Source organism: Euprymna scolopes, chromosome 22 (genome assembly GCF_053919585.1).
Source record: "Euprymna scolopes isolate OS-2025 chromosome 22, ASM5391958v1, whole genome shotgun sequence".
Classification (NCBI taxonomy): Eukaryota; Metazoa; Mollusca; class Cephalopoda; order Sepiida; family Sepiolidae; genus Euprymna; species Euprymna scolopes.
The window spans coordinates 114,544,707-114,564,476 of NC_136503.1; the positions used below are offsets into that span (position 1 = coordinate 114,544,707).

The window sequence follows — 19,770 nt, forward strand, 5'->3', positions numbered from 1 at the left end:
ATATATATATATATATATATATATATATATATATTCAGTATATTCAGTAGGTTTTTGCTATTTTTTATTTATTGTATTTATAGTGGACTGGTGGATATATTATACATCCACCAGTCGTACAAGATAGAAAAAATGATTTGAATTGGGAAAGGAAAAATGAATTGCTTTGAGGAAGGAACGAACAACGCGTTTACTTGAAGTAAACGAACTGAAATTTATTTCGTGAAGAAACAAGTGAAAGAAAAGGGTACTACACGTGTTCATGTCCACGTTCGTCTCTCGCTGTTTACTGGTGAGAAGGAGAGCCTATTGTCGTAGAGAGAGAAAGAGAGAAAGTCAATCCAGTTTGGTGTGCGTCTCTTGCTTTTATAATTGTTTCCGGTGGTCTTTTCCGCATGTGTGGATTTCCTTTGCAAGGGGAAGTGACGTTGTCCATCTGTGCGTACATGTGCGTACATTAGCGTATGTGTGTATACACGTGAATGTGAGTGTATGTATGCGAACGTGAATATATGTGCGTGTGTGGACGTGCGTGCGTATGTTTGTGTGCGCGTATGTATGTGACAAGTAATATAGCTTGAGATGTGAACGCGTGTTTTTGTGTGAGACTAGAAAAGGCTCGCGCATATTTCTGTTTTTTCGGTTTGTTTATTTTAAAATTCGTCTGCGTCTGTAACTTTGCTCGGCTTAATCAGGTGGCTGCCGGTCGAGTCCGGACTATAATTGACGGAAAATTCCGAGGATTCAGATCATATTCTGCGAGAGTACCAGTTTTGGAAGGTGTTCCGTGTTCGTATGTAATCCCCTAAAAAAGTAGAACCACACATATTGCTGGGGGGGGGTATTTTAAGTAGACCCGCTTTAAATATCATAAAAGATAGTACATTTTTGTTTTAATGCCGAAATTAGTTGAGATGTCGTTGCTATGGTTACCCGTTGCTGATCTCCGGAAAGTGTCGAAGATTACCGATGAGAAAGTCGATATGATTTGTTTGTTTGTTGGTGGCGGCCGCCATTATCATTCCTATCCATGACAATAATACCAACCCAGAAAGCAGACGAGGAAAACTAAATGATGGGTGTTGTTATCGAAGAACCTACCCTAATGGATCGATTTCTTGAAGCTGGACTTTTTGTTGGTGCCATTTTCCAACTTATTTGTATCTTTGCTGTCATCATTTTGCCGACTTCCAGTGACCCAGAAGTACGTAACTTTTTCAAATAATTCCTACAACACTGGCATTTTCGGTGTAAAAACAATAACAACAAAAAAAAATATATATAGTTGATTTTAAAAGACCAACGTGATTATGATTCTCGATTTTGGCCGTTTAAACTTCAATTCTAGCCAGAAGTGCTGTATTTTCTTTCCGACAATTTAAAAGCCTCAAAACCGCTTTCGGATATCGAAAACTACAACATAAACATTGTTCCCAGCCATTTTTTTTTCTCCCCAGAGATTAAAAAAACAAAAAAACAAAACAAAAATCCACGGAAATGTTAAAATAATTTTGAATTCTTTTAATTGTTAATTTGAAAATAATTTCTAGCTAGATTTAAAGTTTTTCGGCCAAAGTTTTATGGTTAATTTATGAACCATCATCAACAAACAACCCTAAGGAAACCAATATTTTCCTATTATTATTTTACATGTTTTCACCTTAGTCTTTTTGCATAGGATTTTCAAGTTAAATTCAATTTTTACGGCATCTTTTGCTTATAAAATTGTTAGATGAAAGTACAAAATCGTTAAAAACATAATAAAAACACCTCTCCTCCCCATATTAAAAAGGGTTTCTAAATAACAATGTTATGTCAGCAGTCAAGCTCCGTATTCTACATAAGTATGCCAAATGTTATAAAGCTCATTTAAGATAATGTTGTTTTTAAACCTCACTATAAAATACAAGGAATTTCTGAAGTAGAAAATTAGGTTTAATCCTATTTCAGTCACCCAAATTAGGCGAAATTGATTTTGAATGTTTTTCGTTCTTGTCATGAATTCGTATATAAAGGTTTTTAGTATTTTGATGAGAATTTCGAACGTCCCGAAAAATGATCGAAGCAGTTTTTTTATGATTTAAAGGCCGCTAAATAGTCAGACGCTACTAAGTATTCGAAGGTCTAGAGTTTAAAAAAACCTTAAGCTGCTAAAAAAAAAATTGGTGGTAGTGCACTTATTGATCCGCGCTACTTTTTAAATTTCCATATAAGTTAACAAATTTACCGAATCTCCATTACTAACGATTGTCCAATTTCTACTGTACACTCTTTAACCCTTATCCTCGAGTGGCCTCTTGGCCTTGATAAGTGGTGATGCCTATGTAAAAAAAAAGTATTTTCAAGTTTAATTAAAGTTATACGATATCTGTTTTTTTATTAAATTATAAAGTTAAGTACAGAATAGGTACCAAACACCCTCCCCTCCTTATGTTAAGAATGGCTTTCTAAATAATGTTATTATTTCAGCATAGATCAATAAGTGCACTAGTACCAAAAATTTTTTAAAAATGGTGGCTTTCAAATCGTAAACAGCTTCGACCATTTCCAGGACTCGCTCTGGATTCTTCATCAACAGTACTAACTTGAACTAGTGAACTCACTCTACCAAAAACATTCAGGTCAATATGCTCCGTTACGCCAACTAAAGACGCCTCAGCATTTTTCAATAACTCAATGACTTTTCTAGATTTTCGAGTATCCTAAAAAGGAATATCGCAGGGAAAATTAGCGAAGAGAAATCGTGATTTCAAAAGTTAAAAAATTATTTGGGTGCCATTAGCTAGAGTCAAAACCAAAACATTTAACACTCCGGCCATGCCTCCTATCGATGTAGCTATCGAGAGATAAACAAGATTTAATATTAAATGACTTAAGAAATTAATTAAATTTGAGTATGTGCAGAAATAAGAAAAAAATGACGTTTCTGAATTTTTGAGATGAAGATTGATTATCCATATTTGAATTCTTTGGACTACTGTTCTCATCTTGAGTGTGATTTTCACAATGTTTCAATCAATATAACCGCCGACCTTCTTCAGGTGTATCTTGTCGAACTTGGGAATTTGGACAGAATTTCGAGCGGAACCCTTTATTTACTTCATGGGGGTAGTGTGCTCTTGTTCCATCAGCCGTGACGCAGTGGTTTCTAACCACTGACAGAACAAGAGCACTAAACTAACCCTAACCCTAACCCTAACCCTTTATTTACTTCACGGGGGTAGTGTGCTCTTGTTCCATCAGCCGTGACGCAGTGGTTAGAGTACTGACAGAACAAGAGCACGCTACACCCGTGAAGTAAATAAAGGGTTCCGCTTGAAATTTCGTCCAAATTCCCGAGTTCGACAGAAACATTCCCGAGTTTGACAAGATACACCTGAAGAAGGTCGGAGGTTATATCGTTTGAAACGTGAAAATCACACTCAAGATGAGAACTGTACTACAGTTCAACTGTAGTCCGATGAATAATAATACGAAGTAAAAAATGTCGGCAAGTTGAAATGAATAGTTTGCATTTCAACTTGCTGATATATTTCTGTATCCATCCAAACAAAGATATTACTTGTTATAAACCATCCTTGGTTTATAATTACTATTTCTTGTTAATGTCAGTATTATGTAACCAATAGTTAAAGAGTTTATCAGTTAAATATTTACGCACACGCACAAATATTTCATTTATATACATAAATGTGTCTATAAAAAAATCCCTTCCAAGCAAATTTTTCTTTGTGACCATGCTAAAAATAAAAGAATCAAAGTATAACAGAAAGACTTTCCAGGTAACTAGAAAAAAGTAATAAGAATAAGTAATGAAGGTAAAGAAAGAAATTTTCTTTGTTTTATGAATATACGATTGTCATGTTGACATACCGGTTCTCGTTAAATCACCAAAGTTAAGCAACGTGGAGCCTAGTACTTATTTACTTGCTTCTGTAAGAAAGCATTTAGACACATGATCAGTTTTTAATGTAGGGAAAATCCAGCTCCTCAAAAAAGGAGCACTCTGTATTGGAACTAAAATTAAAATTGCCTCAGTCTAGGATTTCTCCTTCTTGACCCAGGACAGAATGAATATTACATATAATTTGCTCCTAGCTGAAAGGCTATCGAAATGGGTAATAATTTGGGACTAATCATGTGTATGGAAGAACGATGCAAAAACTAATGTCATCAGTTTTGAGGATTGATAAGCACATTTAAAAAAAATTGACTAATGGATGACGACTTATCAAGACCTGGAGACCATTCAAGAATAAGAGTTAAAAAGATTGTCAGTTGGACGAGAAACAACAGGTGGAATAGGCAGAATCATGCAATCACGTTGAACGGAAATGTATCTATTTAATATTAAAACAAAAAAAAGCCAAAATAAAAACGACTAGTAATTTTTTTTTCTTCTCCGAGAATTTTGGAGATAAAGATTGATAATTATTATTATTTTATGTATTATTGAACAATCACTCATTTTGGTTGCTATTTTCACAATAATCTCACATTTTTTATTCTATTTTTTTTTTTTCATGATTATAATAAAACTTAAGCAATCAAAAAAAACTGTCAACACATTCTTTCATCTTCAGTTTACAGCTGTAGTGTCAAGGACAGCCTGTGCTTGTCAATCTGCAGGCTTTTCCAATGTTTCTACAGGGACACTCTCAGCAGCAGTATCATCTTCTCACATACAGCACTCATTGACTTCCTTAACTTTTTGGCTAGAAGCAAAGTATAGTATCTGTTCTGATACTACACTTCATATTTTCTGTCTTCTGTCAGTGAAAGAGAAATCCTTCTAGATTGAGGAAATTTTAATTTTTGTCCCAATGCAGTGCTCCTTTTTTGGGTTGCTGGATTTTTACCACATGAAAAACTGACCTTGTGTTTAACTCTATCCTCGTGGTGAGGAAAGGGATCGAGGTTGCTTTACTTCTGTGATCTAACAGAAACTACTGTGTCGAACAAAGGAAATTGCTGTATTTACTTTCGTTTTCTTTCTTTTTCAATTCTATCCTATATTAAAACAAAAATTTTGGTAGGCACAACTAGTGAAATCTTTTGGGAATTTGTTTTCGATGAAGATTGTCAATTTAGATTATTTAGACTATTATTCCCATTTTGACCAACAAAGTCATACTCCTAATGCCTCCTTGACAGATCTTTGTTGCTGGTGTTTGTGGAGTCATACTTCATGTCACCGAAACTTGGTCTGTCACTGTTGCTGATACGAACAGGTTTGTGAGAAACTACAATGCCGTGGTCAGTTGGATTTGCTCTTTAAAACTTATGGAAAAGAGGTGCACGGATGATTTGAAAACACATCTTGGCATGCCCTCTTTAGAAGTTATCCTGATTCATGAAAGATTGAGCTGGTTTGGGTATGTGAAGAGGATGGATGATAATCTTTGGTAACACAAAATGTTGTCCTTTGATGTCAGAGGTAAATACTGTGGCAAGCCAAAGAAATGATGACTGGACAACATCAAGGCTGACCTCCATGTTTTAAATATCAGAGAGCATCTGATCAATGATTGTGATGCCTGGAGAGGAGCCATCAACATCAGTGATAACTCCACAAGAAGGTGCTCAACCTCAGCAGCTGGAGACAGGACATCAAACCGTGTACTAGTAGTACCATTTTTATCTCGGTTATTATTTTCATAATGTTTCTGCTCATGTAACCTCTATTCCAGAAACACTATTAAGCTGTTGAATGGCTTAATTTTTTGTTTAGGAGATTGAACACTGTTTCTTTCCAGTTTGGAACTGATTCTACCTTCCTTTTCCTTTTTATTATTATTTGCTTCTTGCATAAAAAAAAAAAGTTTGAATCCGGGGGAGGGGGGGATATCAAAGCTTATTTATTGCATATGACATCTATAGGCCATAACATAACATCTATAGGCCATAACATGATATCAAAAATCCCTACAAATAATGCTAGAGCTTTTTTTTGTGAACCATTTTATGTAATGATCCATTTTAAAAGAATTTTTGCTAAATGAAGCTTTTTTCTGTAACTCGTGGGTTTCATGGTGTGACATTATCTTCAGCAAGTGCTGTTATATTACTACATTTATTGAATATTCATCTGTCTAATTGTAAAACATTTTATTTATTGCAAAGGAAAATGGTGCCAAAGAAGAACTTTTCCTCAAGTTACATATGAAATTTGCAAAGTTGTGTTAATTTTCATCTGCATTACACGTGTAAAACATGCCAATCGTGATATATGAAACTAATGATATTCATGAAAAATCCCAAGTAAATCCTGCAAATATGCAACAGGCTGAATAAGTTATTTGTATCGGCATCTATATTGACATTTATTGAAAAAAAAAATTTTTTAATTATAAAATTAGACTCCTGATTCAGTTTCATTGCTCTGAGAAAATTTCGGTCTGAAAGGGAATTCTAACCTATCAAATTTATTTCAGCTGAGTTTCTGTCTTGTATCATAAAATACAATTGGATTAAAAGTATGTATTGCAAACTAAGCTGTTAAACTTGACCTAATGATATGGGACAAGGAGAGAGTAGCAACTCTAGCTGATGTCAGTGTCCCTCATGATGCTGGCTTAAATAGAGCTGAGAGAGAGAGAGAGAGAGAGGATAACGGAATATTAAGGTCTTACAACATGAAAAGAAATAGGAATGTTAGAAAGATCTCCATCATTTGAGTAACGATAGAAACAACCAGGCTTGTGAAAAAAGGATAAAAAAAAAACTACCTAGTGAATCGAGTGCAAGAGAAATTCAAACAATTACATAGTGTTGGGATGATTCCTAAATTTTTTCCGATTCCAATTTCAGGAAAATGTTGATTAATGATTCTGATACCAAGTACCATTCTGATTCCCATGGAATTGTTGTTTTGAAATATACCATTATATAATCGAAAGTTTTTGTGTAGCGAAAAAAGTTGGTACAGTGAAAAAGTGGAAATACAATTAAGGGAATTTTGAAAACAATTTGATTTTTTTTCGTAAAATTTCTTTTATTGAAGATAAAAGTAAAAAAAAAATATTTTAACCATGAATTAAACATGCACCATGAAATTAATAACAATCAATTTCAGGAGTTATTTATATATTAAAAAATATAAAGAAAAAGTCATGATTAATTCAACAAAAATACAATAACATCAAATTTCAAGGGGAATAACATGTTTTGTTTATCTTTTGATATTCATTTTTTTGTTTTATTTTCTCTTTATCTTCGATAACTCTTTAAACTTTAACATTTTTTTCGCAGCTTCAATCGCTAACTGATTTTTATTTCACTTTCTAGAATATTCTTATTTCTAAATGAAATTTTAAAATAACTAAATCTTTGATTAAATTTTTAGCCTTTATATTCAATCATCTCAAATTATTCCTATTTATTTATGACTTTTTAAAAAATATTTTTAACAATGATAATGTTATTTTTTTAAATCTAAATAAATTGATTTATTTCTCTATTTTTATTATATAATTATATACTTATATTTATTTTTATTATATAATTATATACTTATCATCCTTTAATGTCTTAATTTACCTTTTTATTTCTTTATAAAAAAGTAAATTTTTGGTAATTGTTTATTTCTATTGTTAAATGAATCGTTTATTGAACTTTCGAAATCGCTTCTGCCTTAATGCTGTTTCTGACAACCAGTTTATTTTTATTTGTTGTTAGGATTGGCTCACATCACAACTGTGATAACAGGCATCGGTGAATGTTGACCAAGCCCCTACAGTTCTTTAGTTGAATGGCTATGAGTGACTAGTTAGTTTGCAAAGTTAGGGTTCAAAGGATTTAAAAAAAAAAAAAGTTAAACTTTTTTCTTTTTTAATAAATTTTTCACATTTTCTTTTTTGTTTTTGTTGTGCAAAGAAGTTCCAAAAGAAATGTTTAATTGCTTCATTTATAGAATATTTTAATGAAATATAAATTTCTAAAAGAAAAACAATTAAATTCACTTACCGCATTTATTTAACAGATAGAAAAATGATTGTTTTCGTTTGTAGTTTTCGAACGGAACCGTCAGTCAGCATAATATGTAGTTCTGATGTGTTTGTTTTTGGATACTTCAAAAAAGCCGACCGACTGTCAAAGTTTTCTGAACTGATACCACGTGATCAGTTTCACTTTAGTTTTAGAAATATTTCCTGAAACAACCTTAGTTCAGAAAATAGAAAGTACATATATTGTTCTATTAAACCTTTTATTGTTTAAATAATTTGACTTTGCTTGTTTTATATTTTAAAAATATAAAGGTTGACAAGACATTTTTCATTTACTAATGAGATTTTTCATTCATTTACTAATTGAAGAGTGTCGGTAAAAAAACAAAAAAGCAAATAAACTTGCGAAAAGATAAGCGCCCCCCCCTCTTTTTTTTTTTTTTTTAGTTACCAGTTGGAAAAAAACACTGATTGTTAACATGATTTACTCTCAATAAGAGCACTGTAAAATCTTTTTCATAGACTTGACGTAATTAGCCTGTTTTGCTCACAAATAAAAAAATTTTAACAACAGTGCAAACATAACTAATCATGGGCCTTGAAGTTTCAAAGCAGACAGGCAGCGCCTATGTATGTGATGGAGTAAGAAAATTCATTAAGATAAATAAAGATTACCTTTAAAGTAGTTAATAAAATCCTTGTATATCATATTAAATATGTTATGAAAAGTTCTATGACGTTTTTATCATACATTTTTGACAATATTAATCTCACTTCAAACAAACAGTTTAACTTAAAAATATAAGAGAATCGTAATGAAAGAATTGTAAATCTAAGGTATTTTTTAACAATTCGATTCCCCCCCAAATACACGATTCTTACGATTAATGATTCCGATTCCAATTAATCGTCCCACCACTACAATTACATTTAAAAAAATGGTTAGAATTAAGCTGAGCATTGGAATTTTACTTTTTCCAGAGGATTTCCAAATAAAGATTTTTTTGTCTTGGTGGCATTGCTTTTCAGTTATTTACTTTCCATGGCATTCTGCCAAGTTTTGAACTTGACAAGTAAACATTCCATTGTTTCACATTGTCCTTGTGTGTATAAAAATGCTTCCAAAAAAAGCCACTCATCAATAAACTTAATATACTGTTTTAAGTTGTTTTTTACAAAAAAATTCAAGTTGAAAATTTTTTAATTAAATTTTTACACTCTTATCAATTTGTGCTTCCATTTGTTTTTATGTGATCCAAATCTGATTTTATTGCTTTACTGCTAAAAGAAAAATCTAACTTGTTCTCTCCTGTGCTATGAATCATATTACGAAGATGCAATGTGTTAGCTGTTGAAATTAATATTATATGAAAAAGTTACACCTGTGTGTAATTTTTGTGATTAACTTTTTTTTTTTTGAGATGTGATTTTGCTCAATGATAGTTTATTCTTAGAATAAGATTAAATGAATATGGCAAGATATGTTTTTGTTTCGGCGAGAAAAACAAAATTTAAAACAAACTTTGACGGTCATAAGTCAGTGGCTAATTGATCTCTTAAAATAAATTTGTTTTAGTTGTTTTGTAAAGATCTATGTATCCACATGAAAATTTGTTTTAGATTTAATAAAAATAAAATTTTGCTTTGGGATATATATTTAAAGTCATCAGTGGAAAAGACAATTGAATTTTTATTAAACTTTCTTTTACCATTATTAATTAAAAACAAGATTAAAGCAATCATTGTTTTAATTGCTTAAGCCAAATTTACTAGTTAGTTTTATATATTTTGTACAAGTGTCATGTCAGTCTTTTCTGAGGTTTTCTTTTCATATTGATAGCATTGTGTATTCAGGAAATGTCATCTTTTCTCTTTGTTTTAAGTTAAAATCATGTTAAAAAACTTGATAATTTGAAATCATTGTTTAAAATCTGAATTTTATTACCATTTTATATATTCTTGGAAAGTAAAAGATGTGAATTATTTCGATTACTGTTCTTATTTTGAGTATTATTCACACAACGGTTTCGTCAATGTAATCTTTGATCTTCTTCAAGTATATCTTGTCGAACTTTGTAATCTGCATGGAATTTCAAACAGAACCCTTTCCCTTTATTTAATTCATAGGCATAGTATGCTCTCGTTCCATCAGCCATGACTGGGTAGAAGTCCTAAGTAATTTGCAATTGTATTTTTAGTGTCACTTGCACTGAGGATTGAACCTTCAACCTCTAGGAGAGTGTAACTTACAACTGAATTTTACCAAGTTCCTTATTCGTTACACCACAGGTTCTGGGGTTAACACTAAAAATATAATTGCAAATTACTTAGGACTTTTACCCCATCATGGTTGATGGAACAAGAGCATGCTACCCTTAGGGTTCCATTCAAAATTCGAAATTCGACAGAAAAATTCTCGAGTTTGAGAAGATACCGACCTGAAAAAGATTAGAGGTTACATCAACCGAAATGTTGTACGAATAACATTTAAAATGTGAACTAGTCTGAATAATCCAAATCCTCCAAATTATTGATCCTCATCTCTAAATTTTAGAAACATCAAAGTAAAAGATGGCTTTTTGAAAAGAAAACTTTTAGAAAATTACATGATATGATTTTTAAGAAAATAGAAATGAAATTCAGATTTTAATCAAAACTACTCTTTAATACTCTTTCTAATGATTCTTTCTTAATAAACGTGAAATATTAAAGCAATTAAAGATTTTCAGTGGTGGCATTTTTTGTCAATCAGCCTGTACTTTGAAAAGGAAGGGAGGGGGGTCATTTTAGTTGAAACTTTCAAACTGATGAGATTTCTAAATATGGAACACTTTTTAATATCGCATAGGAAATGTATTGACAAGAAATATTTCAAAAAGTAAATCTAGCACACAATTATATTTATGTATATATATATATATATATATATATATATATATATATATATATATATATTTATTTATTTATTTATTTTAATAGTGTTTTCCTGCTTTTGTAAAGTAAGTTGGGAGCAACTTAATTTTTTGTGGTACTTGTAAGCATTGGGTACATGAGAGGTATAGTGGAATTACTAGTAGATTGGGAGGGGCTAACCAGTTTGTGTGCAAGAAGTGTAAGACAATGGAGATGAATGAGAACTCTGACATGGAGAAAAGGTTATTTAGGTTGTTTAGAAGTGTTTTCTAGGTGATACCATTGGAGCACAGGGAAGCACTAGTGATTTAAATAATTAGGAATGAATTGAGTAAGTTCAGGAGATTTCTGCCATTACTAACAAGCAAAGTGTTACCACTGTTGACCAAAAGAAGAATCTATCAGGTATCTGTACATAGTGTAGTGATGTATGGAAATGAGCCCTGGTCAATGAGATTTGAGGATATGTCTTGCATGGCGAGAATGATACAATGGATGTGAATATTAGTCTTAAATCTGAGCTTAGTGGAAGATTAAATCTGAGTAGGATAAATATGTGCAGAACAGGTGACTTTGATAGTCTGGCAATGTTGAAAAAATGGATGAAAATTCTTGGGTTAGTAAATGTAGAACAGTTAAAGTAGTAAGGTCAGTTAGTAGGGGAAAGCTAACCAAAATATGGGAGAAAGTGATAAGGATACATTTGAGAGAAAAAGGGATAAATAAAAACCTGGCCAGAGATAGGTTAGTTTAGAAAATCAGTTTCTAAAATATGTTCAACACATGTCCGTATGTAAAGTAGACATTATAGCAGATATGATGTGTCAAATTTGGGTTAAATTTCCTGATCAAGTTAGAAATAGTATTAAATACTTGATGAATATAGAATGGTAAAAGAATGAATTTATAAAGACACTTTTAAGTTCTATCTTATGTAATATTCAAGAGAGTTTTATCTGTATATATTCCTTTTATATATTCTACGAGATTGTATTTATATATTTCAATTATTAGTTGTGCTTCAGAAACTAACCTAATTTATCATGGTAACCTTAAATACAGGAATAATTTTCATGGACTAATATTGAGTGTCCATGCCACATCTATTTTTCTGTTGTCTTTGAGAAAGAAGCATTTTTTTCTTTTGATAAATGTTTGGGTTGCTAGTGGAATGGCTCTATGATTTTAAGCTTACTCTAACCCTTTTTCTCTCTCTCCCCCCCCCCCCCAGTGACTGAAAGGTCACTGGATGATCATTTAATTGAATAAATCCTTTGTTCTGTAAAAATAAAAACAATTTGTATGATTTAATTGAATAATTATATTAAGAAAGCCTGCAAAGTGGGCTTTTGTTTCAGCAAAACATTGCAACACGCAAGTGTCAGCACCAATTACTTATCAGTCAGGGAGGATCATAGCGCTGACAGCTTTAGATATGGATTTAATTTTATAAATAAATAATATTAAATGATTATTTAACATGCAAAACTTGAGAGTTTACCGTTCCATTTCATGCATGAATGGAAAGGGTGGGGGTGTACATTTCTCCGGGTTATTAGTGAAAATGATACAGTAATACTGACAGAAATGTAACCTGGCATACTGAGAGCTGACCCCCCCCCCCCCAGTGATCTGGTATCATTGTCACTTCCATTACTATAATTATGCCTGGTTTGATTGGAGTTATCTTTTCCTGAATCTATCCATCATCATTCATCATGTGGTAAACTGCTATTTTTATCAAATGGTTAAAATTAATCCATTTCTTTTTTCTTTTTTCATTCTAGAATTTTGAGAAAAGTCCCATAATTTCCGATGCTAGCAAATCCATTCCTCATGATCATTCGAATAAAGGAGTTCGGAAAAGAAACAAAAAGAATCGTTGAAAACAAAAAAAAAGTCCAAATCGATAAACTAACACCACAAGCCACAACTACTGCAACTGTCACCTTCAATCTTTCCAATTTGGTTTGTATTTCTTTTTGTTTCCTTTGAGATCTCATGTTTTTTGTTTTTTTTGTTTTTTCTTTTTAGATGAAGATTCATAATTTTAATTATTTTAACTACAATTCTCATTTTAACTGTTATATTTACAATGTTTTCATTGATATAACCTCCAACCTTCTTCAGGTGCACCTTTTTGAATTTGGGAATCTTTATGCAATTTTGAAGTAAATCCTTTTTTTTTTTTTTTTTTTTTTTTTAGTCTATGGGTGTAGATTGTTTTTATTCCATCAACCATAGCCAGGTAGAATTATCAATTATTATTACCTGTAGAAAGGATTTAACCATCAACCTCCAGAAAACTGTCACTTAGACCAGATTATTAAAAGTGGTTGGTAACATGTAAGACTAAGCTTCTTTCCTTTAACAACTACAAAAAACCTTCTTAATGATTGGTTGCCATGACAAATAACATCCGATCTTCAATCTCCTCGGCTTACCATTCAAAGGCAACATTAATTGGAATAAGTACATTAAGGACGTTGCCAAGGCTGCTGCTGCTGCTAGAAAATTATTCTATATCTTTACAAGACCACAATTCGCCATGCATAGTTTTGTTGCTACATCTGGATTGTTGGATCTTCTACTTAGTTTCTCACTATCAACCAAGCTCCAATCTCTGTCCCATTGCTGCAATGTTGCATACCTATGTCTCTTTTACAAATACCTTAATGGAATGTGCTCTGATGAACTTATGCCCCTTTTGACGTCCATATTCCCAACTAATTCGACAAGCAGCAAAATCCTACCCCTTTTACTTTTGAGGTCCTTAGATGCCCTAAAGACTTCTATTGTAATAGTTTCTTCTCTCGGACTGCTAGACTTTAGAATTCCTTCCCTATTTCCTACTTTCTTGACTGTACTAATCTGCAGAAGTTTAAATGTAATGTGAACAGACATCTTGCTGCTCAACTCCCTACAATCTCCTGTTAGACCCAAATAGTGGCACTATGTCTTGTTAGGGATGAATGAGTTTTTTTTTTTTTTTTTTTCCTTAGAAAAGAAAACACTTAAGCATTAAGGCAACTATTCTAGTATGAATTTTAGATCCTTACACATAATCATTTTTTAAATGTGTAGCATTATTACTTAGTATAGAATTATTAATAATAGTAATTCTATTCATAATGTGCCACGTCTAGATAAGATTAGGTTTAAGGCTCTCAAAATTCACAGTAGAATTGTCCACATGGCCTAATGGTTAATAGCGTTGATTAACAACTTTCTATATTGAACATGAAAATATCTGTCCAACTCTACTCTTGGCCTTTGTGGATCGAAGTTTATAGACGAAGAAAAATGTGGCAATATCAATTTTTTTTTTTTCTCACACACCCCTGTTCCAAATTTGTGGCCATAGAATGCCATCAATAAAATCCCTTTTCTGCACTAAATAGTTATAAAAAATACAATTATATCAAATTTTTTAGGGAAAATTTTGTAATTAAAACATGTAAATTCACTGTAATTATTTTTTAAATGAAAATTAAATATCAAGTAAAAATAGAATTTTTACTTGATACCATGAAATAATTTGGACGTAAAAAATATACTGAGTTTTAGTATTTCTAGTGTACAATTACTTATATCGGTTTGAAACTGTCTGAATTAAACTTGAAATCTTACCCCCACTCCATACTCCATTGCCACAAATTCAGGATAGGGGTGTCTGAGTTAAGGATAATTAAATGTCACCCAAAATGTTGTAGGGTGAAATTCTTAAATTCAAAAGGATGGATTTGAAGAAAGTTGGAGATTACATCGATTCAACCATGAAAATAACAACATGCTTAATTGGTTTCTTATTTGATAACTTTATTAACATTACTTGTAGAAATACATGATATTACCCATGTCCTCTGATATTTAGAATTGAATCATATCTTATTATATGGTAGATAGCAAAAAGATTTGGTTGAAGATGTTTAGGTTAGATCTTATGACATCTTATAAATTTTCTTTTATGCCAATGCATTTATGATTTGAGTAAATAGTCAATTTTGTAGCAGATCAGGTTTTTATCAAAATTAATCGTCATCGATGTAACATCTACTTTACATGCTGGCATGAATTGGACGGCTTTAAGAAATTGCCTTCCAAAGTAACCCATCTCTAACCAGATTTTTATCCCCCTTTTTCCCCAGAAGTCCATTTTTATCACTTTCTACCATGTTTTCCTTTGCTTTTACCTATGAACCGAACCTGCTATCTCAACTTCTACATCTACTAACGGAAGAACTCTCATCCATTCTTTCAATGTGACTATACCATCAAAGTCTACTCTTTGGCACACATTTCATTCATTATACTGTCCAGATGTAATCTTCATTTGAGCTCATCAAAACTAAGCCTGTCTTTCACATTACACAGCCAATATATCATTCTCATATCATTTCTCTCCATGCAACACTGACCAGGTTTCACTTTCATACATCATAAGATCGTGTACAGATATCTGATAGACTCTTATTTGGTCGACAGTGGAATGCTCTGCTGATTAGTAATGGCTAAAGTTCTCTAAACTTCATCCTCTTGTAATTCTTGCAATTCACACTAGCACCTGCTTCACCCTGTGTTCCAATCACGGTAATAAAACTTCTTGAAACTTCAATAGCTTAGTCATTCAGGTATATTTTCTCCATATCTGAAGTCTCATCCATCTCTGTTTTCTTACACTTGCACAAAAATTGGTTAGTTTCTCTCAACATACTAGCAATTTTTTGTGTACTCAATGCTGACAAAGACTAATTCGTATATAATGTATCAACTTTATTTCACACCTTTTTTTTTCAACAAGGAAATGATGGGTGTTAGTAAAGTATTTATTAAATGTTCATGTGTCTTGATAGAGAAAGTGTATGTTAAAAGAGGAAAATGCTATCATAAGTACATATGAAATTCGTTTGTGAGATTGTCAGTTAATCTAATTGTTATTAAGAAGTTAATCTATATGCTACTGTTTCTAAGTCCATGTTTGATGCCAGTAAGCAGAGGCTGAAGATGGGTTTTGTTTGTGCACCAAGAAAAAAGTGTTGGTAGTGTGCAGAGTGGCAAAGGTTTATTAGGCAACTGGCTCTATTACTGACTACCTGCTTGAAAGATGCAGATGCATTTCCTTAAATAAGATTCAGGAGCAGGTGCTCAGCTGCAGGGGAGGTTGTTTTTGATTGGTTAAATCCCAATATGGGGAACCAATCGAAATTTAGTATTTGATCCAATCAGTATCAACGATTCAAGTCAAGCAAATATCGAATGATTTTAAGCATTGTCATTTTGCAGTTGTTGTAACTGCTACTATTGTTACAATATTAAATTAAAACAATAATGCAATTTGAATTATTCAAACCATTGATATTAGATGTTGTCTTCACGTTTCAGCTGATGTAACATTCGATTTTCGAGTGCATCTTGTAGAACTCTGTAAATTTTTATGTTGAGAAATTTGTACAGAATGTCAAATGAAACCCTTTCTTTAATTTATTTAAATATCTGTAGTGTAACAGATAAAAGTGTTAAGTAATAAAATTCTAAATGACAGTCTTCTGGACGTTGAAGGTTTAATTCTCAATACCAACAGTATTAAGAGTACAATTATGAATTACTTAAAACTTCCACCTGGTCATGGCTGATGGAATAAAAGAAAGCTACTTACATATATTAAATAAAAGGTTCTGTTAGAAATTCCATACAGATTCCTGGTTCAATAAGATACACCTGAAGAAGGTTAGAGATTACATTGGCCAAAACATGAGAATAGCATCCAGAATGAGAACATGCTTGCTAAAAACATAAAAATATAAATTTTCACATCAACATAATTTAGATGTTCATGGGGGAGGGGTGTTTTCACATTTGAGATGACATTAAAATGCAATAGGGTAGACTGTTAAAGATAGGTTAAAATTCTGATAATATCCACAAAATCACAAGAATTTTTGTTACAAATCAGCCAGATTGGAAGTTATAAATTTTTCTGTATCCAAGGGAGACAACTGACATTTAAGCATTTCCTGATTAAATCCTGCTTGAACATTTTCTCTTAATCTTGTTTCATCCGCTTAACTTTTCTTAACATGGTATTCATTGTTTTTGTTAAAAGAAATTCTGTTTTAAATATTCTAATTTAAATATTCTAATTTTTGACATGGCTTCTCCAATAATCATAGATATTCCAATTTTTTGCCATAACAAATTTATATATAAATTATGGTAGCACAAAACAGACACTATTTTGATGTTATGCGTGCTTTGTAAAGTTTATTTATGATTTCTTTAATTCCCTTAAATTACAAATATAATGACCATTTTCATGTTCTGTAGTTTAAAACAGACACAATATAACAACAGCTGCAATCTTATGTAATAAAACTAACATATGCTGCTGCTTCTTCTTCTTCTTCTTCTTCTTCTTCTTTTGTTTTTCTAATAATTAATTGAGGGACATCATCTACTCTGGTGGTCCTCAGTCCAGGTAATCGGATAGCTACACACATGGAAATATTTAATAAGGTCAATTTGATAAAAAAAAAAAAACTTATAGGAGGGTTGACTTTCCTTGCCAAACAATTTTTCATGATCAACACTAATTGCGTCCTCAGCCAAGCCATTCAGTCAGCTTTTATGTAGCAGTACCACATCATTTTTTCTTTACATCGAATAAACTCAAATCAAGTATTATTGAAAAGAGTATAAAAAACTAAGAAATATTATCTTTAGTTTTTTTAATCTGCCAATTAGAACTGGAGTTATGTCCATTCAAAGTATAAAAAAAATGCATGGTTCATTGGACATTTTGTCTTAAGTCAGTCCTATTCAAATGCATATAAGCTTGTGACTGAAAATACTAGAAAATTTGCACAATTTACAGACTAACCTATCTTTAAAAAGTTGTAAATTCAGATCTTGTTAAGATATGAAATTTTACATGTTATCATAACACCATGAAGGTTCAGATGGCTGTATTTACGGCCATCTCTCTTGGTAACTTACAAACTAATTAGCATATTTCAGTTTCATTTTAACAGATTTAAGTAGAAATGTCATAAAAACAGCTATGAAAAATGGTAAGGCATCATATGAAGTTTTAATCTGATGGACATTATCATTTGTCATTGAAAAATCCAAGATGGCGACCAGGACACAATTCAAAGAAATTATTATCAAAATATGGCTTGTAGCATATCAAATGAAAGAAAATTTTACACAGATTACAATTATAATGTTTTCAAGTATATTAAACTAATTAGCATAATTAAGTTTCATTTTAATGCCTTTAAGTTGCCGTGACTATCGGGTGGGTTTATATATTTTATATAAGTTTTTATATAAGTTTTTCGTCGTTGTTTAGACTTCAAAAATTTCGAGACATTGTGGTCATTTTCTTGTTCTCATGTAATGCTCCACACTACTTGTTTTTTTAAATAGAATAAACATTTAAAACACAAAAAAATTTATTGAGGTAGGTAACTTAGCTTGCCTTTAGTAACATTTATTTGTCATATATTTGCTTTGTGACCTCTTTTTCATATCTCTGTGGATTATAAAACAAACCCAATAAATGTTATCATAGGCGTTGCATGTTTTAACTCATTTAAATGTTTTTTTACTTAAATAAATCAAGTGGTATCAAGTGAAGTTATTTTAATTAAAATTAAACAAAAACAATTTTTTCATGAAATAAAACAAAATTACCCTTATTTTTTAATATTATTTTCAAGTTCAAGTTTTAGAATATCCTTTTTATTACATTGTTAGGTGAAAGTACACAGTAATTACAAAACACTCTCTCTTCCCCATGTTAACCATAAGTTTCTAAATAATAACATTAGTACAATATAATTATAATTTTTATTAAATTGTTACATGAAATAGTCAGAATAATTACAAAACACCTTATCTACATTAATAAGAATGGGTTTCTAAATAAAGTGTTTCAGAAGTTTGAGGGACTCTGTTTTAGAGTTGCAGATTCCCCCCCCCCCTCCTTCAATAAAAGTTTATCCAAAATTCAAGAAATCAACCAATTTTAATAACATTTTCAGGATTTCTTAACAGTAATATAATATAAACGTGTATAAAAATGATAACATTTTTTGGATGTCTTATTTGTTGTATTAAATATTCCTTATCCTGTTTAAATTTGTTTTTCATTTATTTTCATACAAATAAACTTCCAGTACTTATACACTTATATCAACGTCTGAAATAATGTTATTATCTAGAAATCCATTTTTAAGATGGGAAGGGGGAGGGTGCTTTGTAGTTATTCTCTATTTATATATATAACAATTTAATAATAAAAAAAAGACATTGTAAAACTTAAATTTGACTTGAAAATACTATTTTTAAAAAATAGCACCGTAACATAAGTGCTTAAGCACCAAACTTTCTTCTATTCAATTTTTTGTTTGAATTGAATATTTAAAAAAAACTTTTTTCTGACATTAAAATAGAACATTACTAAAATATTTTTCTTTTCCTAATCAAAAACTGATGTTTTCTAAATAAAAAAAAAAAAAAAATGTATCTCATTGCTGTAAACCACTGTGTAGACAAACGTTTTGAATTTACATGACGGCATCACACGTTGCTCGTGACGGACGGCACACAAAAAAAAGACAATCAAATATTGGCACTCGCCATCATTTCTATCGATGTGCACGTAAAAAGTTCTTAACCAATTCTTTTCAAATTTTATAACTAAAGAAATAAATATATTAGCTATTACATACCATTTGAACAAAGTTTCTACCTTGATTTATTTTTGTACTAAAAAGCCTCAACTTCAAGATGTTCTGGAAAGTCGCACATGGTTTGTTTAAATTCCGTGACAAAAACAATTCTTTTCTCTTATTGTTTTAAAAATATAAAACGTCATCAACTAGTAGAACTTCCATGTCGAGTATTT

At 31.3% G+C, this 19,770-nt stretch overlaps 1 protein-coding gene across 1 annotated transcript in view; it reads left to right on the plus strand.

The window, feature by feature from the left end:
• The first annotated feature begins 965 nt into the window (after positions 1-965).
• The window catches only part of LOC145243672 (protein MANBAL-like), a 36,681-nt gene continuing 17,876 nt past the window's right edge, over positions 966-19,770 (plus strand). The window contains exons 1-2 of the mRNA XM_080106720.1: positions 966-1,204; positions 12,647-12,827. Coding sequence (XP_079962846.1) covers positions 1,073-1,204; positions 12,647-12,745 — 231 coding nt within the window. The 5' untranslated portion in view covers positions 966-1,072 and the 3' untranslated portion in view covers positions 12,746-12,827. The remainder of the gene's footprint in view (positions 1,205-12,646; positions 12,828-19,770) is intronic.